The 27168-nt window shown below is 45.4% G+C and overlaps 3 protein-coding genes across 3 annotated transcripts in view; 1 reads left to right on the top strand and 2 right to left on the bottom strand.

Moving 5' to 3' along the window:
* Positions 1-5729, bottom strand: part of col14a1b (collagen, type XIV, alpha 1b) — a 103139-nt gene extending 97410 nt beyond the window's left edge. Inside the window, 2 exon segments of the mRNA XM_026300943.1 lie at positions 4028-4142; positions 5599-5729. Of these exon segments, the coding sequence (XP_026156728.1) occupies positions 4028-4109 (82 nt within the window). The 5' untranslated portion in view covers positions 4110-4142; positions 5599-5729.
* Positions 5730-10475: 4746 nt separating this feature from the next.
* Positions 10476-13709, bottom strand: LOC113126330 (DEP domain-containing mTOR-interacting protein-like). The gene is made up of 5 exons (XM_026300295.1): positions 13691-13709; positions 11459-11641; positions 11212-11282; positions 10976-11080; positions 10476-10696 (listed from the first exon to the last, which is right to left on the bottom strand). The coding sequence occupies exons 1-5, from the start codon at positions 13707-13709 to the stop codon at positions 10568-10570; spliced, it is 507 nt and encodes a 168-aa protein (XP_026156080.1). The 3' UTR covers positions 10476-10567.
* Positions 13710-19911: 6202 nt separating this feature from the next.
* LOC113126185 (ectonucleotide pyrophosphatase/phosphodiesterase family member 2) overlaps positions 19912-27168 on the top strand; it is a 28318-nt gene continuing 21061 nt past the window's right edge. The window contains 11 exon segments of the mRNA XM_074933685.1: positions 19912-21838; positions 21840-21959; positions 21962-22000; positions 23856-23961; positions 24397-24546; positions 25231-25356; positions 25448-25508; positions 25764-25861; positions 26034-26113; positions 26208-26327; positions 26745-26800. Of these exon segments, the coding sequence (XP_074789786.1) occupies positions 21752-21838; positions 21840-21959; positions 21962-22000; positions 23856-23961; positions 24397-24546; positions 25231-25356; positions 25448-25508; positions 25764-25861; positions 26034-26113; positions 26208-26327; positions 26745-26800 (1043 nt within the window). The 5' untranslated portion in view covers positions 19912-21751.

Genomic DNA, 27168 nt, shown 5'->3' with positions numbered 1-27168 from the left:
TATCCTGATTAGTTGTAGGCCCTGTCAGCTGCCTCCAGGCCGACCCCCACTCTTCTCTTCCTATTCTTCTCTTACATTCGTGTTCTCAAGCTTACGCCGTCTCTCGTCTCTCGTCTGTCATTCTCTACATGTCCCCGTCCCTCCCTGAACAGGTCTAATCCCTTTTCTTTCTGTGTCTCTGTGCTTTGGAATTGTCATCAGGGGTAAGAAGAGGATGAGGAAAAAGGAGAAAATGTGACTCTGTTTTAACTGCAAGGAGAAAAGGAACAAAGGGAACCAAAGGGAAAGGCACTGGAATAGCAGCAGGCTACTATTCCTCTCTGTGTGTTGATGGACAACACAGACCAAGTCCACATTCTCTTTACAATGGCCTCGACCTGTGGATAAACCCTTAAAACCATCAGCGGCACCGTCAGAGGAACGTCCGCCCCCTAAAGTGCACGATCATATTGGACTAAGCTCCTATGTTGTTGTTGTGGTTAAACACTGGAATAAGGCCATTGTAAATCACTGCAATGCCAAAAACCACATTTCCAGGGTCAACAACCACAACACCCCATCGTCTTCACACCAGCAGAGCCAATCCCAGATAATAAATATGTATCTAGAAGCAACACATTCCCCAGTCTAACTCGGCTAACTGTGAGAAAGGAAAAGCCAGGAGGTGGAAAATAAAATATAAAACCCACAAACATGTGTGTTTGTGTCCTCATTGTGAGGCGAGCCATCTGCCGCCGCCGACTTCTTTAAATACCTACACTGTGATTGACGCTTAAACAACAGACTTAAAGGGATGGTTCACCCAAACCAGCAAATGACAGCAAAAACACACTCCTTTAAGACACACATACACACACATGTTGTCTTCTTCACACAGTAATCAGCTCTGTTGAAAACAACAGAAAAAGAAAAATGGGCTGTTTTGATTTGTTGGATTTAGCTGCTTCCCCTGCGTGAATACATACATCTCACAATTCAGGATTTAGTCAAGCTGATAAGACTCATCATCAAACACCTCTGCTGCGTTCTGGGTGAACCGCCTCTTTATGCATGTCATTCTCTGCAGAAAACTCCCCGTGTAGGTATGCAAAGAAACTTCAGATCAGCACAGGGGAGGATAATCCTGATTTTAACGGAGAGAGTGTCAAACAGCAGGCAAACATATTTATACACAAACACGCAGAGAAATACTGTACCAATTATCTCACCAACCTGGGGATGAGAATGGGGGCTGCATGGGATTTCAGCTGAGGGTTTAGCTCTCTGTCTCCGAAACAAAGGACATTCTCTCATCTGCTCAAATCCCCAGAGATGGGAGAAGCAGATCTCACTCCGCTCTGTCTGTGGTGACATTGGAGTGTGGTGATCGTACGTCTGCTCGTACCTGTGTGAGCGTGAATCCACATGTGCAGATGTGTGTATTTATTATTTAGGTTTGTCTGCGACTGGAGGCCCGTGTGTTCTGGTGTGTGCACAGAAGAAAGAAGAAGAAGAAAAAAAAAATCTCTGCACAGCTTTGGTGCTTGGATTTTCTCACACCTGTTAAGAAACCTGCCGGTTCCTTTGCAGCAGCGCACACACACACACACACACACACACACACACACACACACACACACACACCCTCACACACACACACACACACACACACACACACTCAGAAAGCCATGGATCTTCTCAGTGAGATTGTCTCCTCACACAGAGACAAGTATTGGCTGCAGAGTGAACAGCCTGGTGAAGACAAAAGGCCTCGCCTGTAGAGATGGGAACTTAATTCTCATCTATTTTTCACGGAGAAACTTGTCCAAACAGCAGAGCCGACCGCTGCTCTGGGTGGCAGAGGTGTCAGTCGCACCCACCAGGATCTGTTTTTGCTGCTTTTTAAATTATCACTGACACGGGGAGAACTGGAGTGACGTTAGGCGAAGGAACAGTGCTGAGCTGACTACAGAAAACTCTCATCTGCTTTGAAGAGGAGACAGGAAGACTAAAAGTCCCGTCACTTTACAAACACATTTTGTGCAATTCAGAGATGCAATTATTTTGCTATTTCATAAGCTACTATCAATTTCTCCTCCCGTCCCCACAAGCCCTGCAGCTATAGAAACCTGCAGATAGTCTTACTGTGAGATACAGTCGCAAACAAGACGAAACCAACATCACGGAACAGACACCACAGTTTCACTGATGACAGGAAGTAAAATGATCCTGGGTAATAAAAACAATCAAAAAGAGGAGATGGAGTCACATGACATCCAAATGCCTAGAATCAGCTGGGTCAAATGTGAAGGCACTTTGCTGGATGAAATGTGGATTTTGGTCTCAGGACTAAGACTAAAACCAAATCAGACACTTCAGCAGCTTCTCACGGTCCGTGTCCTTGGACTCGGCTGAAGTGAACAGAGCTGAGGCGTTTCCCTCTGGACGCTCTCCAAGCGGATCGTAAATCCTCAGCTCTTCCCGGGTCACTGCTGCAGCCGAGGCGAACGCACTATGGCCACTGAGGAATTCTGCTTGTGCTCCACTTTATCTGTAGTCTGGCCAAACCCTCGCAAGCGTCCAGCTGTGCCTTCGCTGTGCCGGGTGCTATCGCAGACCGCCTGGTGTAGTTAGTTCCTTTTTTATTCACAGATGACAGATTTCCTGTTTGCTTTATCTGAGGAGAGACTCCATGTCCTTGGGTCGGGTTTGTGTTATTGCTCACCATGTTGCTGTCACAACCAGAAGACACAGTGAGGAAAACAGCACAAAGCCTGGATTTAATCGTACGTGGGTGTAGATGAGGATAAGTCTAGACAAAGAACATGAGACTCATGACAGTGACATCACAATGACCAGGATCTCTGTTACACTTTGAGTCTATTCAGGTTATAGTTGCCCCTGTCAGTTAATATCCGCCCCAGTCTGCTGCCATGGCAGGGCCCAGTATCAGCACATGCCCTGAGTCTATGGATTTGGAACCACGTCAACACACTTTGGTTAAACGCCGCAGCACTGAGCAGGTTCAGTCCTGTTGGCAGATGCAAAATGTACCAACCTGAGCTCAAAGCAAAGCCCTCCTGTTTAAGGGTGCTAGTTTCTCTGCCCCTCCAACCAGCTCCTCTGAGTAAGAAGAGCTAAACTCTCTCAGCACAGGTAATTAAAGACACGTCACAGATGCTGCTCCGTCATCTCCAAAGGTTAAAAGCAGTGTAAAGTATTGTCATTGATGCTAATGGTGTTAAGGAGCTCTGTCTCGTTCTGTCTCGTTCTGTCTCGCTCTGTTAATGAGGCACTCAGCGAGGTGGTGTGTTAACTGCTGAATAAGAGAAATGAGTTAAACATGGTAACTGGAAACCTGTCACTGGGACACTCCCCTAAATAAATACATATGCAGGTTAATTACAGAGCTGACAGCAGGTGAAACAGCACAGCGGCTCATCCACCAGACAGTAAAACGCTCACGACTTTAGCATCATGGCTTTTTCCTTTGGAGCAGGAACATTGGAGTAAACGCACATTACAGGGAGAAATGAACACAAACTTCAGATCACATATCATGTTTGGAGCAAAGCTGCACATCGTAGCTGCAACATGCCGACATTCAGGAATAAATCTGCTGAATTAAAGCATGGAAACAACAACAACAACAACAACAACAGGGCCACACTGAGATTTACGGAGCCTGCAGTGAATGCAACACCGCCCAGTCTGGCACCATTATGGAATTTTTTCAACCAAATCAGGAAACCCCAGGTTTGTACCCTGGTTTGTCCTGATATTGAAAACCGTGCCCGGCTGCACTGACACTGAACTGGTCTGACCAGCCCAAGGAAAGTCTGCACCATAATGCGAAGCCCTGTCAGCGTGTTACCAAGCCTCGAGGTTCCTACAGGAGCTCTACATGGTGCCACTGCAGAAGCTCCCGGCAGTTGGGCTCCATTAGGAAACAGCTGCCCCGTTGGCCCATGTCTGGACCAGGGTAGCCGTGTGGTCAACCTCCCGTTGACCTCGGTGACCCTGGGTGACCCCTTGTACGGGTACTTACCTTGGCCTCGCGCTGGCTGAGGGAAGACAGGGGCGAGAACGAAGCCCAGCAGGCAGAGACTCAGTCTGACTGAGAACTGCATCCTGATACCAGCAAACCAGAGGACACGACACACCTGGGCAGGAGACAGGTGACGGGACAGGTGGGGGAGCAGGGAGGGACAGTGAAGGGAAACAGGGATGTGGGGGAGGATGGAGGAGAGAAGGGGAGGAGACAGAACTGTAAACCTCTGTATGGGCTTTTACAGAGAAGTTATGAGACCTGAGGCAGCTTGAATCTGTTTAATGACAGAAAAAATAAAATAAAATCATCGGTTTCATCGCAGAAGTTGTTTGACCCTCCCTGACGTCCATAAGAGTTTTTGGTGGATATCAGGGCTGGACTGAAGAGAAGTCTATGAGACGTGAGGCCGTGGGTCGACTCAACGTGAGCCGATGTGCTGTCAGCACAAACGGAGACGACGATTCTTTGGGGAGACTTTCACTTTCTGTCCTGTCTGATCGTTACAACCATGTCTGGACATTTGCATCTTAGCTGGTCCTGCCCAGCTGGATGGGATTGAAGGGATTCTTTAAAATCTGCATTACAGTGACGCCGGAGCAGGTTTTTATTTTTTTTATTTTCCTTTGCACTGATTTAGTCTTTTTACATGTGCTAAGAAAAACAAATCCCAGGTGCTAATTAAATTCTGCACAACACTGATGTTTCATATCAAATCAGAGTGAAAAGAAAATCTAAATCCAGTGAAACCAGGAGCTCGACATCTCTCCTGTAAACAACTGTGCTCTGTACCTGGAGGTTGGCAAACTGCATAGAAAGCACAGCCTGGAAACACATCAGAGGGCGAGTAAAAAGTCTCATCACTGTCACATAAACAGTCTGTGTTAGTCTGCATCAAACACAAAGCACATGAAGGCAACGCAGCTGTCACCTCTACCTGTTCCCACTTAAACCCGTCCCAGAAAAGACCTGGAATATTAATAACAACTGAAGATCCAATAACTAAATGAATAATTCAAGAACTAAAGGCCACTGCACACACATCAGCACCCAAAGGACCCAGAAACATAAGCCCTTCTGCTGCTGCGCTTTTCATTTCAGGCTATTTTCAGTAATTCATCTATAGGACTGTTATGATTATTCATCTCCTGTCCACCTGGGTAAGACCTCACCCAGGACACCTGCTATTTTAGGTCCAGTTCCTAGACTCAACTTGCACAGCAGCATCTCCTCTGTTATTCCGAGCCCAGGTGTGATCCTGCTGCATGTTTCTAACTTACATTATCCCTACCAGCCGTCACAGCCTGTCTCTGCACCTACCGGATCAGCCCTCTCACTGTAAAAAGCTGCCGGACGCAGCGGCTGTTGCGCACATCCAGGCGCTGCTGAGCCAAATCGGACTTCTGTCGATCCTAAACCACTTTGTGCTCTCTGGAAATGAAAAGCAGCAGAAGTTCTCCCTAATTGAAACGAGCACAGGTGAGATCTGCGCCATCGGGAGCGCGGCCGCGCGTGGAGAGAAACGCTCCGTGCAGGCTGTTTGCTGCGCATGGAGCGAAGAGCAGCTCTACCTTGTCAGATCATGTGTTTCCAGGCTCCGGCGCGCTCCTCCGGACAGCTGGACGACAAGCTCTCTGGTCCCCGCAGCGACTCGGATCCACTCTGTTCACCAACTCTCTGCCCCCCCACCCCGTCACAGAGGAGGCAGGTTAGACACAGCGATGCGTGAGACTACCGGAGCACGCTTTCAAAATAAAATCCCTGCCCAGCCCTACATGAAGGGACGATAAGAGACTAAAATACTTCTTTGATGCTTTTGTGGTGAATTACCCCACGTCTCCTTCTTCTTCTCCTCCTCCTCCTCCTCCTTATTGTTGTTGTTGTTATTCCAGGACAGGACACAAGACAGATCTGGGCTCGTTTCTTTAATTGGAAATGTAACCTTGTTATTAAACCATTAATTCATTCACAGCAGCATGTGAGGACAGACACAAGTCACAGCTCATTCTGGGGTGTCCCTCAGCTGCCCATGGCTACAGGCAGCCTGTGAGGAGGAGCAGCAGAAGATGTGGGATAGTATTGATAGAGTATTGATAAATCAGGAATCAGGAATGAAGTTGATCCTACAGACAATCTGAACAGAAGAGGTTTCGGTGCACACCTCATGTATTAAATAATCAATTTAAATAACATCAGGACATGAGGTGTGTGTGTTGTGACAATCAGCAGGTTACTAGTTACCTAGTTGGGTAATAAAATGGACACAACCTTTGTGTCTATTTCTGCTACTACCTGCATTTCTGTGTATTTTATTTTGTTATTAATGCACGTGCCCTATACACTCTACTGTTGGCTGTGAAACATATAAAACACAATAAAGCACCATGATCCTCCAAACCAAAACACACAAAGAAGATAAGGTAAAAATCAGCCACTTTCCCTTTACCCATAGTCCTTTGCACAACAACAGGTCCCTAAGGCACCAGGCAAAGATTAGAAAGTGGAGTTAAAGCTGCACTTCTCTCTTAACTTGAAGGCGGAGCAGCCTCACTTCCCATCTGGCTGAGTCTGTCTCCCAGCAGCTTCACTGCGCTCACACTGATCCTCTCAGTTGAGACTTGCATCAGGCTGATGGGTGTTTCCCGCTTCACTCACCATCCACGCCTGCAGCTATTCATTCTTTTAGCTCTTCAAAGTGAGGTGAGGCAGCAGAAAAATGTGTTTGAGTGGCAGGCAGGGACGAAATATGAATTTCTGTAACCCCGGGCTGTGTGGTTTGACTCCCCAGGGCTGCAGCTAATAAGACTCTTCTGTTCTGGGCAGGTGGTTCTTGTACAAGCTCAGTGTGAGCATCACGGCCCAAGAATGGAAACACTAACACGTACAAGAACTGCCAGGAAAACAACAACGGGCCTCGAATACTTTATTCCAGCAGCAGAGGAAGGTGCACGGAGCCGTGGTGCTGGATGTGCAGGTGTCTTTATCCTTGTCATTGATCTTTAGCTCAGTTATTATGGGTCAATTAATCATCTCTGCAGCCTCCTGTCTCTCCTCTGGGTGCTCCCTTCACACCTTGAGTTTCATCGCTCCCAGACTGCAGCCTGAATAAACAGTCGGTCACCCTCAGCAGGAGCCTTTTCCTGCTGCCTTTTTAGGATTCATCATATTCACTGCACAGATCGAGCTGCCGCCCAATCACAGCCCAGCGTGGATCGGCCCGAATCAGTCGCTCCCCTCTGTCATCAGGACTGGCCGACACGTCTCAGATTTTCTTATTTTCTATGAAACAGAAAGTCCAGATGTCACGTTCTGTCTGTCAGTTAGACCCTGACCCTGACCCAGTTAGATCCTCCGACCTCGGCCTGGCCTTTCGTTGCACTTTCCCTTTAGACCAATAATGAATCAAAGCTCTGTTCAGAGAAGACTGTGCTCTACCTCTTCACCCACACGTGTCCTCAGAGAGTGTAGTGTCTGTGGCTTCACATCTGACTGAATTATGACTGAGCTCTGACAAACGCTGTGTAAATCAGGACCAAACTGTTATAAACAACCTCCTGCTGTATGTGTGAACTGTTTCTATAAGACGGGAGGTGTCACTCTGAGTCTTTGTGTGTTTCTGATGGTTTGATGAATTGGTTATTGATATTTGAGAACACAAAACCATGAACAGCTGCTTTGCTTTGGTTTGGAGATCAGTTTGAGCATTTTCGTACCATATGTGAATAAATATCAAAGACACAAACACTTTCAATCAGCAGCTGTGGGAGGAAACTCCTGCATCAGAAGATTAAACATGATCAGATTCATTAGAGCGATCACAGGGTGGTTTCTGACACTGCTCAGCCACATTACAGACTGGTTCTTATGGTTTGCATTGGAAGATGCACTGGTTTCTGTCAGGTCGTACTGGTTTCATTGTTACTAAAGTGGTTTCCACTGCAGTCCATAATCACACCCCACAGTTTGTGCTGGTCTCTTGTGCTTTCTAATGAATCAGTCTCTGTTCATGGTTCTTGTGGTCTTTCTGTTAAAGTCTAAATACTGACAGTTTGTTTCTGTGATGATATAAGATGTTGCTGCGAAGTGTCTGTCTTCTTCTCTGTTTTTGTTGAATGTGTCTCTACAAGCTCAGCGAAGAGGCTTTTACCTGGAATTACCTAAAATCCAGCCCAGAGGAGTGAGCCCTGCTCGGCCTGCTTCTGCCGAGGAGCTCGTGAGCAAGGCATTGATGCTGTGGAAGTGATGATCAGGATTAACAACGGAAATGTTTTTTAAAAAGTGGTCAGAGTTAAAGCAGCAGAGCTGCAAAGATACTTTGACATTCAGCTCCTACTTTGGCTCAACCTCCAAAAACACTACATTTCCCACAGTGCAGTTTGATCGTTCATAAAGGTGCAGTCTGGTGAGATGTACTTTCATGGTGTGGCCATGTCTGACACGTTAACAGCAGCAGGTCAAAGAGCAAACATTTCTCTCGTGGACAGAAAGTGACTCCCATCATCTTCTCACCAAAGCTGAACAGCCTCACCCCCCGCGACTAATCAACCAGTATTGATCTTTGAAATGGGAGGACTGTTCCTTTAAATAAAAACAAGAAGGAGTGTGAGTGTGGTCTCTTCCTGCAGATCAGAGCTGTGAACATGCTGGTCGGCTGCAAACTACACACACACGTGCTGCCACCACCTGGTGAAAGTGCGAACAGCCTCGTCGTTCATCTGTATTTTGCTGTGACAGACATAACTCAGGGTCTAAAGCCTGGATGTGCAGCAGCTCAGGCCTCCACCTCACCCACTGCACCCGTCCATCCTCCGGCTCACACAGGACCTCAGATAAACCTGTTAGTCAACAGCAAGTCAAGCTTTATTTTTCCTTATTATCTGTATTTCACATGAGCAACGCAGTTTGTGTGGATTCACAGTGAAAAGCAAACAAATTCAAACAATTACAGGCAAAGAAATATCACTAAACAATTAAAACTAGAATAGAAAACAGAAATGAAAGTAGCATTTTAAATATTCATAAGCCTCTAACAGGCTGAATTGCACTTGAAGGAAAGTGAAACCTATTTTCAAGAGGATGTTTAGTTTCTTAACAAAATCTTCAGAACCCAGCCTTTTAAAATAAGATCCATCCATAAATCCACTAACTGCCTCCCTGCAAATCATCATTAAGGACGTAAGAGGAGCCAAGAGACTCAGGACTCGTCTCCTGAATCATCCCGCAGAGAGCAAAGCACTGGCTGCTGAGAGATGCTTCATCGTTACTGGATGTAGAGTCGACACAAACAGACACAGAACACACAGAAGAGGAGGAGAAGCCAGACACAGACATGGAAACTAAACCCTTTCAAGGTGTCGTCCTCACCATGCCGCTGACCCACCACACACGCCTTCACCCTCCTCACTTCCTTTCTGGGAAACAGAAGCACCCAGCAGGGAGCGGATGGAAAAGTAAACACCCCCGAGGGAGAGGCTGAGGTGTGTGTGTGTGTGTGTGTGTGTGTGTGTGTGTGTGTGTGTGTGTGTGTGTGTGTGTGTGTGTGTGTGTGTGTGTGTGTAAATGCTGCTGTGAAACATGCAGGTGTTTCTGTGTGAGGTGAAAAACACACACACTGTTGGACTGATGTCAACAAAACCATCACTTTCCAACAATGAGGACTCTAATGACTCTCGGGTCTCGTTGAAACCACGTTTCTCCAGTTCATGAAGCCCTTTAGAGAAGTAAACGTCTAGAATAAGACCTGGGCACACTATGAGACAAAGACACATTGGATGGATTACAGGCCCACCTAAAGGGTAGAACCTAAAGGGACTGTCAACCTTTGACAAATGAGATAGAAAAGACAACAATTCAGCTATAAATATATGCAGAATTAAAACCGAGATGCAAAACAACTAAAAAAATAGGAGTCACAGAATGACGACAAATATGAAAGAGACAAAAATGAGCAGAAAATGGTTAAAAACTGATGCAACACACCTGCAAGACGACCACAAACCACGTGGTCGCTGCATGTGTGAGTCTGTTTCCTAGAGGTGTAGGAGAGGTGGGGAACTGGAGATCACACCTTTATATGGACCTTTATCTCATAAACATCAGCATCTTTAAAAACCCATTAGGTCTAGAACATTTTAAAGCTGCCAAGAACCACATCGGCGTATTAGTTTGTTTCTGTGTCATCCAGAGAAAAGTAACAACACAGATGCACTGAAGGCAAGAAGCTGCTAACACATGGTGTTTACCTGGACACCTGCTCCTCATAAAAGCCTCAGCTGCCAAACTGCCTCTACACCCAAAAGGTCAATGTGAGAAAACAGCTCGAGGCCCCTGCAGGAAATTATTCTGAGTCTGTTGGTTAAGTTGACATTTTATAGACACAGACCATAATAATAACAAGGATGGATGGATGGTTCTTCCAGGTGACAGAGTTCATCACCTGCTTCAGTCCAGCTGTCCTCCTACAGAACACGTGTGTTAGTAAGTGAAGCTGAAGACGACAGCTTCAAACGTCCAGTCCACACATAGTGTGTGTTTGATTGCTCAGTGGTCAGTCTCCTCCATCACCTCCATCACCACAGTTCTGGGTCCTGTCAGGATCAGGTGGCTGACAGTCCGGTAGTCCAGGTTGAGAACGTTCAGGCCGTTGACTGAAACCACAAACTGACAAACCTGCAGACGAAGAAGAGATGAGCGTCAGTGCACGATGCTCAGTCTGTGGATGTAGATGCATCATGGGAAACTAGTTTTAGCTACTGTGAGATTTAAAAACAGATTTTATGTTGAAACAATGAACCAGCTGCACAACAGCAGCTTTGACCTGCAGTTCTACTAATGGCCACTAGATGTCAACAGGTTGTTTCCACTGAGTCTGGAGTCACTCATTATCTAAGCATTAAAGAAATAACAAGTAGGTTTAGTTTTCTGTGTTTGTCATGATGGATCCTTTACCTTCATCCCTGCAGCAGCAGCAGGACCACAGGGCTCCACAGCCTGGATGTGACAAGGCCTGTTTCCTCTCACCACAAACCCCCAGCCCACTGCATCCCCCACAATCTGCAGACACGAGGTATCAGGAGACGAGTCTGTCAAACTGTGGTTTATTGGTGGAGTTTGGTGACTCAGTGAAACTGGTCAAACCTACTGATACATCATATTGATAATGTCTGTTGAAAGTGAAAACCTACTGTAAATGTTTTCTTAACGTAGGGTCCTCCTGGTCTCTGCAGCTCCTCTGTGCTCACTGGTCTCTTCAAAACTAAACATGAAACAAATGTGAAAAGGTCAAAATAAACAAAGACTGTGGCAAAAGACAACTGATTCCATGACGCATCAAGATCACAAATGTCAGAAATCTGTGGTGTCAGCAGAACTTTATCCCCCAATGAACACTGCTATTTTCTGCCATTAGCCCGCCTCCTGGTTTTTCTTTACCTGACTTGGGGTTGGAGAGCACCAGGGTGGAGGAGGAGCTGTGGAGGCCTGCTCCTCTCCTGCTGTATCTGCTTCCATCGCTGCAGCTCCTCAGCCGGCCTCCTCCCTGACCTCCACATCCTGCTCCTGTGCCCGACTTCACCTCCTCAGCACGACCGACTGGAAGAGAAGACCCCTGTTGACCTGCTCAGGAATCAAAGTGAAAACCTCCAACAATTCTGTTTCTGCTCGATCAGCAGAGTCTCGGTCTGATGCTGTGGTCTGACATTCTGGTCTGTAATTAATCTACAACATACACACTGATCTCATCCGCCCAGATAATAAAACTAGAGATCCAAATAAGCAATAGGCAGTTAATCGAGCAAATGAATGAATGAATGAATGAATGAAAGAACTATTTACCACTAAACCACAGACATGTGAGGATGTGAGCTGCACAGTGGAACAGGAGGATGTTTGAAAAGTCAGGCAGCAAAGATAGAAAGATCCAAATGAAAAGTAACTACTGTAAAGACCCTGAAATGTTTGATCAACGGCGCTGATCTCTCTCGCTTTGAACAGCTTCTTCCTGCTGATGCTGCTGACGTGAGAATAAAACCTATTTCCACTATTTTGCATAGAAAGTGAAATCCCCACCTGCTGTGCAAGGTCCCATCTCTCCCCAGTCGTTTCACTCGGAGCAAAGCGGACGATAAATCCAGAGGAGGAAGAATCTAACCGCTCAAACAAACAGGCAGAAAGACGGTCACCCAGTCAGTCACACAGTCAGTCACACAGTCAGTCACACAGTCAGTCACACAGTCAGTCAGTCCATGGGTTTCTAACAGGCACTGAATGCTCCTCTGCAGCGTTCAGGTACATAAGGCGTCAGCTGGTCACTTCAGTCTGTTTACAGAGCTGAAAGCGAGGATAGTCATCTGTGTGTGTGTGTGTGTGTGTGTGTGTGTGTGTGTGTGTGTGTGTGCGAGCTAAATATTAAACCCTTGAATAAACAAACTGACCCTCAGTAGAAAAGAGGAGGAGACACTGAAGCTGATTTTATTCCTGTTTCTGTGATCGAAGTGTAAAATAATATAAAGTACATGCTGCAGTTTGGTCTCGTTTCTTAAAGTAAAGCTTCAAAATGTTTCCTAACACTTTTGTCAAACTGGTGTCTAAAACATTTGTTACTCAGACGAGACATGAGCTTTTACGCTGCAACAATAAAAACTGGTCCGTGGCTCTTTCATTCCTTCTGTCTTGGAAATTGAGTTTAAATTCAATGAAACTGCAACAACGAATCAGCAGCAGGAAGCATCTTGTTGTTCATTTCATCCTATGAGTAAAACAACAACGTATTTCCTTCATATCTTATAAAACAACACCAGCTTAAAGTCACCACAGCATCTCTGAGCTTTAGATGCTTCTTATCACACAGCTCTGGGCTCAGGCTGCAGGCAGATTCTGGTGCCACCATCCACCCCGACCTCCTCCCTGTGTACCTGACAGCCAGACACACTCCCTGTCTCAGCTGTATGCAAACGACTTGGAGTTTAGTCACTTCAGCAAATGGTCGAGATGTTTTTGACCAGGGTTAGAGCCGTGCAGGGACTGTGGGTTGGGGTTGGGGTTGGGGTTAGGAAGGAGGTCGAGGAAGCGTTAGACTTTAACACAGGAGGCGTCTGTTTGTCTACTGTGACAGTCAATGGTGTTTCTTTGAACCATGACAACAATCAATGTACAACCTGTTTACTGTTGTAACGGTGATGGCAAAGGTCTCTGACCTTAGCAATGACTGTTTTTAAATCCAACCAGGATCTTCCTCTGAGCCTAAACATGTTGTTTTTGTGTCTAACCACCATCGTCCCGTCATGAACAGGTTAGTTGTTCAGTTCTAATATTTATCAGCTCCTTGTGTTCGGCTTCCTGGTTTGACTAATGTTTTGAAAAATGTTTTCAGCAGCAGCAGCAGCAGCAGCAGCAGCTGTTGAGCAAGAGCTCCAGTTTGAGGATGTGTGTTTCTACTTTCAGTAACTGAACCAGTCACTTCCTGAGAAAACTGCATATGAGAAATATCTATAATATTCAACCGCTTGATTCATCAGTTGCTGCTGGCTGCAGATTTTCTGATTCCTGCAGATCAGACTGGTGGATTTCTCCATCACCTCAGTGTTTATGAGACACATTTGTACATCAGGAGTCAGATCAGAAAGTAGGTGAGACGCAGGAAAGGTGTTTCCTTGTAAATCTCACAGTCTCTGAGCGACGGCATGGTTGCCAGGCAGAGAGGAAGGAGGCTGCAGCTGGGGAGGAAAACGAAACACAGGGATCATTTCTGCTCCGGTGGAAGGACGAGAATCAAACAAGGACAAAGGCAGTGGAGATTTCCATCAGTGAAAACTGAGAAGCAGGTGCAGACGAAGCAGATTTATTTTCTTGCTGTTTCCAAACAAGAAGAGAGTGTTGTCTATAAATGCAACCTGCAGTCAGTCCAGGTCATTTAGTCCAGTGTGCAAAACGTCTGAATAATAATTTGTTATGTGTCTGATCAATCCACGCTCTGCTCTGTTTGCAGGAGGAACATTCCAGACTTTTCGGATCAGAGCTGATCAGTGATCAATCGGTGTTTTCGTCTCCTGATCATGAGTCAAACTGCCAACGTGGCCTCTGACCCAAACCCACAGGCAGACGATGACAGGATGCACAAACACAGGAAACATGTTTCGCACCTGCATTTATCCATTTTCACATTTCTATCACTGCATCGACTGATATTGATTATTGTTACATAACATTTACATTTTTGCAATATCTCTGATTCGTCGTGAACCTGGATGGGAATCCAGATGTGTGATCTCATGCATCAATACGCATGAACCACAGGAAATGCTGCTGCACTGGAACAGCAAACACTGCTGAATGAATAAGCATCATATTGATCCAACCTTTGTCCTGTTTCTAAGAAAAACTGTCCAAAGTTTTGTCTCCTTTACTCATTTTTCTGCTTCTTGCTGCTCGGATCAATAATTTCTCTTGTAATGTTTCTCTTGTAATCCAAAGGTCAGTGGGTCACAACCGCTTCTGTTGTTCCGGACTTTTCCAAAGATCAACAACACAACGTTTGAAACTTTTTTTAGTTTATGAGCATTTCACCTGCAGACAGTGAACGTGGCGTCATATCACACAAAAGGAGGGTCTGTAGGTCAACGCTCATCTATTTAATGAGGCTTTTTGAAGCTTGACCCGCATCCTGCTCATAAACCGACCTCAGCTGCGTCTTGACCTTTGACACGGTGACTGCGGGTGCTGTTATAAAACCCCAGCATGTTTGTCAGTTCATTTATTTGTTTGCTCTTCTTCTGGAAGTAATTAAATTCAGCAGCTGTATGAATTAATAACATGAGATAGGAGGTGTTTTACTGTCAGTGACATCCTCTCTAGCTCAGAAATCAGGTTCAGACCTGATGTTTTCTTATGATCACCAAGACGACAGGTGCGTCCCTGCTACACAACTTGTAGAGTCCTGGATCCTCGTACGAGACTGATTGGACACAGATGTTCAGTGTCGGAGCAGAAAACCGACCCCGGCTCCTAGAAACGATCAGATATTCCTGATGTGTTCCAGGTTTTGTTGTGGTGACAGTCAGAAACACAAGCAGGATGATGTTGAGAGGCTGTTTGTGAATGGATGACGTGTCCCGTGTTGGTTAACTGGGGCTCAAGGGGGGGGGGGTTGAAACTGACGCCATCTGTGATTGTGAGGGAGAGACTCTGGTGTTGGTTAAATGTGAAGAAACACATTGTGTCTCAAGTCACTGGGAACGTTCTCCGTGTTAAACAAACCAGTGAGGGTCTAAACTGAAAACAAACAGGCTGCCAGGGAACATTTTACTGATACCATCGCTATTTACATTTTTGCTTTCCACATTATGTCCATAAAAACTATTAGTGGAGGGTGGGGGTGGTGCACTGGTCTACAAAGACCGTCACTGTTTTCCCACCAAGCCAGGAACCAGTTCTCTAACTGAAGGAGACGTTCTGCAGATAAAGTACACACTTAAAAATAAAACACACACAATGATTTCTCATCAGAACCAAAGTTTCTCTTTTGGAAATAATGTGTGTGTCCTCAAAAGGTGTGAAGACATTTTCACCACTGAACATTTTGCAGTCAGCGATCATTGATCTGATGGATCAATAAGTGTATAAACTGTTATACGCTGTTATCTGTGTCCACACATATTAAACCTGGAAAACTGTTCGATCATCACAGTTTTTAAACACACACACACACACACACACACACACGTTGAAACCTGAAGTGTCCTGGCCTTGATGTATCTTAGTATTTGAACAGTATCTGAGCTGTGCAGCTGCTTTAAATTCATCCTTGTGTTTATTTTGTGTCTCAGTTTAGGGACAGAGATAATGTCGCCCTCTGCTGGATAAAAGCTTCTGACACAAATAAAAACTTCAGGTCATTGTCTTTCCTGCTGCTTGTTTCTGTTTTGGTTTCTCTCCTCGTTGCATCTTCTGTTCTGACAATAAATGCCTCGTGTGTTGTATAGGAGGAAGCAGCAGCAGAGTAAAAGTGAGTGGACTAGTGCTGAAGCATTTCTTTGTTAGATTTTATACCTCCATTCACCAACAGGGGGCGCCAGCGTTTACCAGCTGATTTTAATTTGAATTATCTCTGATTGACTTCCTCTTCCTCTCTGGATTCTTCAAAATAAGGTAGAATTTCTGCATGTGGGCGAGACGTGGAGAAAACACTGAAACACAAGTTCTCTGAAGGTAAAATGAGGGAAACCTGAGGAAAATCTGCTGTTTGTGTAAATTTCTTCACGATTATTCCTGCGAGCGAGGACACGAGACAGGGATGAGGTTTCAGTGGGAAGGACCATGTGCAGTTTAGAGCAAATCAAACAACTTTAAGTCCTTAATGTGGTAAAATCCTTCAGTCTCAGCTGTAAACTTTCAGGGTAAAAGTCTGAATTGGCGTGTGTCTGTGTGTGTGTTTGACATGACTTCCATGTTAATTGAGACATGTGAACATTGGCACGGTGTGTGTGTGTGTGTGTGTGTGTGTGTGTGTGTGTGTGTGTTTGAGTATAGTGTGGCAAATATTAACTTTGTCCAAAGTACATTACTGTCCCTGCATTTCACAAATGTATTTGAGTCCTGTCCTGAACTTCAGTCTGTCAGCAGGTGTGTATCAGGCTGTTAAAGGCACATTTCACTGCAGAATCACACCTTTATCAGGTGTCAGGGGCTAATTGTGTTTCCCATAATGCTGTGGGGGGGGGACTAAGATGTTTCCTGTATAACGTGATGCATTCCTGTGCATCTGTCTGTTTGCAAGTGGTCACCAAATGTAGACAAACCTCTGCATAGCACTGCACTTGTGTGTGTGACCATGAGTGGAGTCTGGTAATTGTATCTTTGCTGGTTCTTGACCGTGGAGTTCAACCCTGCACACGCTCACGTCACATGGAGGCGATAACCGCTCCTAGAAATGCCTTTTCTTGATACATGTACAAATGGATACCTGCTGCAGAGTTTACTTCAGCTCAGCATGAAGTACTTTCTGTGTCTCTCTCCTGTTTGAGTTTTAATAACAGAAGCTGCTGCCATAGTTTTACATGTTTTTATCATATGCATGTAAAAAAAAAAAAACCCTGCATTTTAAACTTAAAGGATAGAAGCTGGGATTATTTTTGTGCACTGGCTCACATGGCTGTGTGGTTTTCTCTGTTGTGTAGTGTGATGGAAACAGAAGTGTGTGTACTGTGGAGTAGAAGTACAGTATAAATTACAAATCGCTGCATTAGGTGTGAATCACTTGGAGTCAGTTGTGGTCGATGACTTCTTTTTAAGTGAAACACTATAAAACATGATGTTTCTGTTGTTTCTGTCCTCAGACTCTCACGTTCTCAGCAGATTTCTTGCTGCTACAGACGAAACTATACGTTAGTAAGAAGAGTTAGGAAATTCACAGCTCAGCATTTGCCCGTCTGCTGTTGCGTCACGCTCGTTTCTGCTTTTCACTGCTTTTCGCTGTCAACCGGGAAGTAAGAAACTGTGAGCTGACGGTGACACTTTTTATCAACAGCCAAGGAAGCAACAACAGCTGCTGGTGATTTAGTCAGGGACAGGGATGAGCCGGCTCTCAGTCCAGCCTGGGATTTCTTCACTACTGTGGAAAGTTGAAGAAATGGGTTTGAAAAACACTTAAAACCTGAGGAGGAACTTGTTCGTTGGCAGATTTTCACAGTCTCCTCCTTTTACTCAGCAAGAAAGAGAAGTGACACAGGATCTTTGCACCTACAGACACGCATATATCATCGCTAAATGTTCATACTCACAGTTGTGCTCATAAGTGGACACACTGCTGCACAATGTCAGAAATACTGCCCATTTTTTAAAGATGCAGAAAACGTTTCTTCATTAGGAAAGTGGTCAGTGTCGTCGTCACTATGATTTTAAAAAGGCAGACGTGATCTACAGGTTGTGTTTTAACGGAATAAACTGTGTGTGTCACGTCTCTATAGACAGAGCGACCAGTGTGACCAGTGGTGAACTGAAGCACAGTGATCAGGTTTAGGTAAAGATAATAAAAAATGAACAGAAATAGGGTGTAAAGTAAAAAAACTGTCCAGGAAGTAAAACATGTAAACATATTTGAAATAGAGTGAACGGGTCACATGACTATAAAATACTACCAACATAGCAAAAACATGCATTAGACCTAAAGTCTGAATGAATATTTGTTATGATGTGAAGCTTAAAACACAAAGTTAATCTAAAAACACACAGTCAGAGGGAACGTGTTTGTTTTTCACGTGCACGGGTCTGGACTCTGTGGATCTGTCCTCATCCCGTGGAGGTTTGACCCACACCCACGCAGAGTCCAGGTGCACTGAAGCTGCAGTCTGACTTCCTTCGCCAGGTAAGCATGGCCTCAGGTGGTGGTGGGCACAGCGGCCAATCAGAGTGTTTGTCGTTTCATGGAAGGTAATCTGTGCCAGGGGCAGAGTGTGTGTGTGTGTGTTTGGGCTTTGTCATCCACCTCCAACACACACACACACACACACACAGCTCCGTCACAAACAACCGTGAATGAGGCCCCATTGTTGCAAACCTCTTGAACTGTTTTTTTATTTTGTGCTCTATGAATATTGTGTGTGTGTGTGTGTGTTTTTTCATGCAGCCGTGCTGCTGTATCTGTGCAGGCTCACGCTCAGCCGAATGTTTACAGACGTGTGTGGTCTTTGTAAGACGAGGACGTCAACCCCAGAGGTGGTGGATGTACAGATCACGTTCAAAGCTCGGAGACTTGTGCCCCCCCCCCCCATGAACAAGATGTTCCCGACAGAGTGCAGAGCCTTTAAGAGCCCTGATGTTTTTTGAGAGGAGCGCCGTGGAAAGAAGTGCAATGCTGTGGCTTTCTGTGGTTTTCATCCCGGATCAGAGCGCAGATAAACGTCTCACCGTGGCTGATACCCGTCCTACAGAGAGCTCTAGCAGAGGTGTTTGTCTGCTTCTTCACAGCGTGGTGCCTCTGTGGGGTTGTTCACAGACGAAAACACAGAGATCGACTCTAACACTACTCACTCTCAGCTCAGCTCACTGTTCGCTCACAGCACAGGGGTTAAGGCCGTCCTGTTGCTGAGAAGGAAGTGCTGCTATTATTTCATGTTTGCAGTCTTGACTTTTACCGTCAGGTGAAGCTCGTCATGAGAGACCAAACCACTGAGACTAGGATTTCATGTCGAAGCGTAGTTCCCAGTGTGCTGATGTTTTTTACACACAACCAGACCAGCAGAAGTGCCTCATACATGTTTGACAACCAGTGTCCTTGACTGACACTGACCCTTGACCTGCTGCATGTGACCTCCGACCCCCCTGCTGAAAAGTGAAGAAACTCCTTTGTAAATCCGGCTGATAGCAGCGATGAGCTTTTATGACGAGCTGTGAGGTGAAGCTGGTCATCTCTGTGAGCTCAGACGTCTGCACTTATGATCGTTATCACGGACGAGATACCCAGGACAGGAAAAGCTCCAGTATGTGGGTGCTTTGTGCACACACTGCTGAGATAAGCCTGGGTGGGCTGCTGTGGTGGAGATTAGCCCACACACTGAACATGGAGGCACATATTCATGGAAAACTATTGTCCTCTGCACAGCTGCTGCTCCATGATTATGGTATATTCAATGGAAGGTAATAAACCTCTCAGAACGTGTTGGACAGTCCTGGTGCTACAACAACAGATCAAACTAAACATGGCGTGTTTTTAAAAACCAAATTCAAACCGAGGATCTAATTTGTTCAAATTAAGTTGATCACAGCCCTGCAGCTCTGGAAATCCCTTCCACTTCAGGATGTCTCTGTCATACAGTAAGTCACTGTTTAACCTTGGACAGCAGTGACATTAGGTCACTGTTCCCTTTGCTTTGGAACATTTGTCAACAGAACACAGAGGAGAACGCTGTCTCTATCCCGCAGGGAGGGAATATTCTCCCTTTAGTAACTAAGTGACTTTCCAAACCTTGGACTGACTTTTCAGGCCTGTGACTTCTCCTGCATCACAGACATGTTTACGTTGTTTTACTCATAAATAATCCAGTTCTGTTGTGAAGCCACTTTAAGTCAAACCACATCCAAGGTTCAGGTCAGGAGTGTTTGACAAAGACAGACAAACACAGCAGAAAGTGACCAGTTCACTGCAGGACGTCTTTCCACAGTTTGTTTTAATCTCTGTGTATTTTAAAACGTATCAAACCTTAAACTAACGTAACAGAAATCAACTTAAAATGGAACATTATTTAATGTAACACAGACTAAATTAGGGTTAGTTCATTTAACTTAACGTGATGTGACATAATGTAACAGCAGGTTGGATCACAGCTAAATCATTTTAAAGGCTGCAGATGTATCATATGGGTCAAGATTTTTGGGGGGACAGCAACAATCCACAGCTGTAGTCTTTATGAGGATCCTATCCCCTGTTAGCTTCCACGTAGTGGCTTCCTTAAAACAACAGCGAGTTGACGACAGTTAAAATAATGAAAATAACTGTTTAGAGCAACCAGGTGATCAACACTTTTTGAAAGTTAGATTAAACAATTTGCATCGTAAAATTTGTTCGTGGAGATGTACCTGGTGGTCTGCAGTCATTACTGTACAATGCTCCAGATGTGACCTAACATGATTCATAAGAGTCGATGGAACATAGACATTTCCTATAAACAGCTCTGCCTTTACAAACCTAACACATAAAGTGATCAACATGATCAGTCCAGGACAGTAAATTATCAGATTTTACTCCCAGTAATGAGGTTTTTGTGACCTGCTCATCTGGTATTGATTATTATAAGTACCATACATTTAGTTTTGGCAGTGTTCAGTGCAATACAAAGCTGAATCATCTGCATATGTTACTAAATCAGCATATGGTAAATGATTAAAAAATGATAAATGACTAATGAAAATTGAAAAAAAGAAGTGGGCCAAAGCAGGTTCCCTGCAGAACACCGCAGGAGATTTTTTTCTAAACTGCCACTGACAAATACTGACTGTGTTCTACCAGACAGGTAAGGTTTCGTCCACCTGAGATCCCATACTGAAAAACCTAACCTAAGCTAACACCTAAGCTTAGTAGTTAAGCTGTCATGGCCATTCACACTAATAGCAGCAGTAAAGTCCAAGACCACTACTCTGACTAGTTACCCATTATCCATATATGAAAATAAAAGATCAAACAGTGGAGGGAGAGTTGTTTGACCGCCTGTTGTAAATCTGCCCTGTCCAGCGTTGTACCCCTGCCTTTCACCCAAAGAGAGCTCAGATAGGCTCCAGTAGATCCCTGGTCACCTGGTTAGGGATAAGCAGGTAGCTGTAGATGATAGATGGGTGGATGTGTCAGTAAATGTGAGCCTGAAGGTCCAGACTGAAATGTCTCTACTCTCATATGTTTGTACTTAAAGTACAGATTACTGATGTATTTGAGTTTCTGCACTTCTATCATGACACATTTGGCAACACACAGTATTTAGTTTACAGCAAAGTGCAGTTTGTTGTTGAGTTGTTTGGTCTTTGTGTCTATGAGGTCGATCTTTCAAGGCCAGTAAAACCTCTGTATTCCTGCATTACAGACAGACTGGACCGTGTGGACTGGAGATTATACAAGGCGCTGTTCTCCCTCCGAGAGCCTCTCGCTCCCTCTCTGTGTGATCGGTTCACTCCTGCGGACTCCAGAGCGTCACCCCGACCTGACGCACTCTTGTACCAGAGCGCAGCTGTCACCATTACTTCATGCTTATTGGCCCAGGACCGAGAGACGCTGAGGCAAAGCGAAGGCAAACAACTGGAGAGAGAGAGGGAGAGGAAGGGAGAGAGAGTGAGAGAGAGAGAGAGAGAGTTGGACCCCTGCGCTCTGCTCCATCGATCCGCAGAGGCGCACAGAGCAGCTTCTATCGGACGTTGGCCACAGTTTCTGAGCGGTTTTAGGGGGTATGCGGTTTTAGAGGACCCACTGTTTGGAACATGCTACTGGAAAATTTGGTACGGTAAGACTGTGACAGTTTCGTTGTTTGGTTCCCATGTCGCTTTGTTTCAGCTTTTCCTTTGGACTGTGTGCAGCTCCCTCCCTCCCCCGAAAAAAAGATTGCAGAGTTGCAAAATTGTCACATCGACCTGCGGGTGAGCGAAGCGCACTTTGCCTTACATCAATGCGAGCCCTGACATTTGGAGGCTTTACCTCAGAGAGATGAAATTACACAGGGCTGGGCAGGAAAAGGAATTATTATTATTATCATTATTATTATGGAGCAGCGACGTCTGGCTGCTGTTATTCTGGGCGCACTGAGGTGAGGATGATGATGATGTTGATGATGCATTGACTCAGCAGTGTGTTGTTAACAGTTTGTTTACCTGGGGCAGGTAAAGGTAAGAACAAGCTGTTTGTTAATAGTTTCCCTATGGAGCAGCAGCATCTTATTCATCTTAATCATCCAGGCACATGCTGCCACCTCTTTGAGTTGGAATGAAGAAAGTCCATGTGTCAAATCTGCCTTATGGTGAAAACCATCCAGTGGTAATAAGAAAATATTTCTGTATAGTCTCAGTGGGAACTTTGGTGCCATGTTTAAAGACCTGCTGTAAGTCCAGGTAGTGAACAGGCTGTGTCTGGCTTCTTGCTGCAGTGACTGTGTGATGTGGTCAGGGACAGGATGGTGCCTATGATTCACCAAACACACTGGGGCACATTCCCGCTGAGTTGACGGTGACATGCAAACTGAAAGTTATGCTCTGGCTCGATGTGCTGAGACTGAACACAGATGCACTGGTTGCTTAACTCGGTGGTTTTGGTTCTCAAGTGTTTTCGGGGAACTCCAGGGGTCCTGGAAGGGTTTGCAGAAGCTTTTCTCAGATACTAGTTCAGGAGATGAGCAGCCAAGAAATAGCTGTTGCAGTGTCTCTTTCTGTGAGTCCCTGACAGCAAAGGGATTGGAAATCTGTGAGCAGGTAGCAAACAGCCTCGTCTTTCCTGTAGTTAAACAGCTTGTAACACTCCTCAGGCAGCTCAGAGACATTTTCAGCCTTAAATTTGACGCCAGTTCTGAAGATGAGATGGTTTAAAATGTCAGTGTGAAGAATTTCAGGTAAGATTTAAGCAACTGAACCGTCTTGGCAGGCAAAAGACAAAGAGGAACTTTTAAATTTTAGAAAAACAAAAGTGTCAGTAATGAAGTAATGAACAATGGGACTGTTGACAACATGATGACTCCACTGGCATCGTCACTGGAGCTTTGAGGACGACCGCTGGAGGGTTTTTATGTGTCCTGGTTTTGAGAGTCGGGCACTTGGCACAAATGCGTCTTGACAGCATCTTAAACTTTCATGTGTGAGGATAAAACCTGTCCAGTTACCGTGAATCATCTTAATGAGTTAATGAGAAAAGAAGGGGACATGACCAGTCTGGTCCCAACATATTCGAGTTCCTGGTTCCTTCTCTGTGGAGCCTGGTGGTGCCGTCAGTCCCAGTGAGCTCCATGGTGGGAACTGCACCTTTATCAGCAGTGGGTGAAAGGCTCTTCTGGCTCAGCTATACGAGGAGGCGGATCACACGACACTCAACCCCAGAGCTTCCACAGTTTCCATTTTTGGCTGCCCATTGACCTCTGACCCCTTTGGTGTTCATGTGACCTTGAATGTGTTTCTGCTGAGAAGAAAACAGGCTCCTAGTTAGGGCAACAACATAGTGACCACCTTCCAGTCCTATATCAGCAATTATCAACATGCATCAGCTCCTGAGCCTGACCTTTGACCTTCATGACTGCAAAGTGGACTGGAGTCCAAAACTACTACTACTACTAATAAGAATAATAGTAAAAGTGGTGCATGTGGTTTTCTGCAGGTAGTGGTTGTGTTCTGTCTGTGGGGTACTGATGTCAGCAGAGCTTATGTGTTTCAAGCCAGCCGACCGGTAGAGGCAGGAGACAACCCACCGCCTCACACTAAAGGTGATGTCTGAACACACTCACACAGGACACACACACACACATCTAGTTTAAGATTTTCCTCCGTCGTGTGTTTTTAAAATCTAAAGCGTTTTGTTGCCTTTTATTATTATTTTTAATTTATTCTCCTCTGATGTCTGATAATTACGGCCCAGTCAGAAAGTTCCTCTCTGCTGGTGTCACTGTGTGTTGACATGAACTGAATGTATGAGCTGTCTACAGTGTGGAAATCAGGCTCAAAACATGTGTTGTGATTGGAAATCAGTGCAGTTTATCTGTTTATCTTCTCCATCCTTGCTGTGCACGGTGCACGGTGCACATGTGGTCCCTGAAACGTCTTTTAAAGTGAGCGAAGCTTCTACCAATAACATTACTTGAAGAAAAAGAGCTGGAGTTTTGCAGCAGCTGTGTCTCAGTGCTCCCCTCTCTGCCCTGCAGTCGTCTCAGAGTGGGTCAGCTCAGCGGGCTCCTGTAAGGGGAGGTGCTTTGAGCTGGACGAGGCCAAACCTCCAGGATGCAGATGTGACAATCTGTGTAAAACCTACTACAGCTGCTGCTCCGACTTCGACGAGCACTGCCTGAAAACAGGTCAGTCGCATCTCTGAGGTACTTCTCCAACTTCTGAGTCCTTAAACAAGGGACATACTGTAGATCTGTACTTCTACACAGGGGGTTAAGTTCCTGTCCTGGACTCAGTTAATTCTGATGTTTTTTCTCATAAATAGTGTCCTTGACTGAAACCATCTGGTGCTAGTGTCCCTATGATTGTCAGCAGACTCAGATTTGATGAACATTTTAATCTCAGTAAAGTTTATTTTCAGGAGGTGCAGTACATGAACTCTGAAACCTGATTTAGTGATTCAGACAATTGCTGCTTGTTGCTTTTTTATTACTTCTGTTTTAGCACCTTGTAGGTTTGTTTGCTGTGTATTTCCTTGCATCTTCCTACTACTACTACTACTGCGTTTACTCGGAGTAGTACACAGCTTTACTGCTGCTGATGTAACCGAGACAAAAGGCCGCTGGCCAAGAGTTAGTCGAAATGTTCATTTTCATCTGATGCTCATTTAGACCTTGGCAGGGTGAAGAGAGAGCAACCACAGTTTCATCTTGAAAACATTAAGTTCACAACATCAGGACATTTTCCAACACACAAGAAGCCTCCTCAAGCTGCTTTAACACATTGTGGGTAGCTGAGATTTAGTTAGCGACTCGTGGTGTTTTAGTACTGTGAGGTTGTTGTGATGAGGTGTCCTCCTTCCTGCGTCTCAGCGGGAGGTTTCGAGTGCACGCAGGATCGCTGTGGGGAGGACAGGAATGACGACCACGCCTGCCACTGCTCCGACGACTGTCTGGAGAAAGGAGACTGCTGCTCCAACTACAAGTCGCTGTGCAAAGGTGCTTATCATGACACATGTCAGATTGAGGAGCGGAGACTTAACGTGCATTAAAATGGGTAACGACTGTGTCCTGATGTTTCCCTTATGAGGCGAGACGTCATGGGTGCAAGACGACTGTGAAGAGATCAAGACTGCAGAATGTCCTGCAGGGTGAGACTGAGCTTTAACTCATCAGTAGTATGGTCTAATCTGTGGTTCCTACACATCATCATCACAGTGTGGGCCAGTGAGAATAAACAGCAGGTCAAAGGTCTCGACTAATAAACAGATTATTGGTTCAGTGGAGGTGCAGAGGAACTCAGTGACCTCAGAGTCCAAATGCATCATCGTTGATACTGTAGTTTGTATGATGAATTAAAAACCACCCAGTCTGACTTGTGTTCTTCTCTTCCTCCTGCTCCTCAGCTTCATCCGTCCTCCCCTCATCATGCTGTCTGTCGACGGGTTCAGAGCCTCCTACCTGAACAAGGGCAAATCTGTCATCCCCAACATGCACAAACTCAGTGTGTAATTTTTTTTACCTGAACACATTTAGAAAGATTGTAAATGTTTTAATCTCTGCGTGAATCTTGGAGAACCTGTTTGTCCGGTGAGCTGCAGGTCCATCATGTCCACCTGCCTTTGAATATGTTTTAACGAGTTCAGTCGAGCACGTTTGCTTTTGTTTCCTCTCAGGAACATGTGGGACATCAGCACCCTACATGCGACCCGTCTACCCATCGAAGACCTTCCCAAATCTGTACACCCTGGCCACGGTAAGTCTGAAAGACTCACCCAGATGTTTGCCAGGACAGTCTGGCCCTGCAGCACCGAGCGTTAGTGACGTTACTCTGTGGGATCTGTGTGCAGGGTCTTTACCCAGAGTCCCATGGGATTGTGGGGAACACGATGCACGACCCGGTGTTTAACGCCACCTTCAGCCTGCGCACCAGAGAGAAACTGAACCACCGCTGGTGGGGCGGGCAGCCTGTGAGTAAACTCTGGCTGAATAAATAAACCACAGTCAGTTACTGCCTGTCACTCAAGGTGATTCAACACAGCTGAGACTTTGGAAAGATCCCAGTAACTAAGTCTGGGTTAAATTCATCGAAACGCTGGTCTCACCTTTCCCTGAGTCTTTGGATTTTGGTGCCGGGTTAACGGACTGACAGATTTTAATCCTCAGATGTTCCAGCACAGTCACTTAAATATCCCAAACAACAGACAACGACAGTGAGGACTAGTTAAACGTGTGTTGAGTTAAAGCTGTTTGCACTGAATCATTTACTCTTAATTGAACCCTGAACAACATATGTGACATATAAAATCTTTGTTCTTGTTCTTAATGAGGTCTGACTCACAGTATCTGCCTTCATGCTATAACACAGCAACTTCTCTGTGTTGCAGATTTGGATCACGTCTGAGGAACAAGGGGTGAAAGCAGGCACTTTCTTCTGGCCTTGGTACTTAAGTTAGTACTGGAATATTTTTCCATAGCTAGAAGGAAATTTTGTCTCCCATTGTCCTAATTTCTGCAAAGCTTCATGTCTCCATGACCTAATGATCACAAGGGCAGGAGAGGCTGAGGGACAATAGCTCCACACCCCCAGTCACAACAGACGCTATTGACGGGTCACAGCGGCTGAAACAGCAGCTTGTTGAGCTCTGCTGGTTTTATGATACACAACAGTGTCTCATAAGCACAAATGTTCATTTAAGCAGGAAAAGCAGAAGGCAGAGTGATGAAGGGCAGACATGAGGCAGGTGTTTGTGTCTGAGGAGACTGATTCTGTCGCTCCGACTCAGATCCTTGTCTTCCTGTATGGTCATA

Source organism: Mastacembelus armatus, chromosome 11 (assembly GCF_900324485.2).
Source record: "Mastacembelus armatus chromosome 11, fMasArm1.2, whole genome shotgun sequence".
NCBI lineage: Eukaryota > Metazoa > Chordata > Actinopteri > Synbranchiformes > Mastacembelidae > Mastacembelus > Mastacembelus armatus.
The sequence above is the reverse complement of the archived record's forward strand: the minus strand, read 5'-3'. Positions and strand labels throughout refer to the sequence as shown.

Excerpts from the sequence above, each read along its gene's own strand:
- LOC113126330 (XM_026300295.1), bottom strand. Across the intron at positions 11,283-11,458 it reads GCTCTCCAACCCCAAGTCAG|TTTTGAAGAGACCAGTGAGC; the intron begins GTAAAGAAAAAC and ends TTTCATGTTTAG. Across the intron at positions 10,697-10,975 it reads CTGCTGCTGCAGGGATGAAG|GTTTGTCAGTTTGTGGTTTC; the intron begins GTAAAGGATCCA and ends CTTCGTCTGCAG.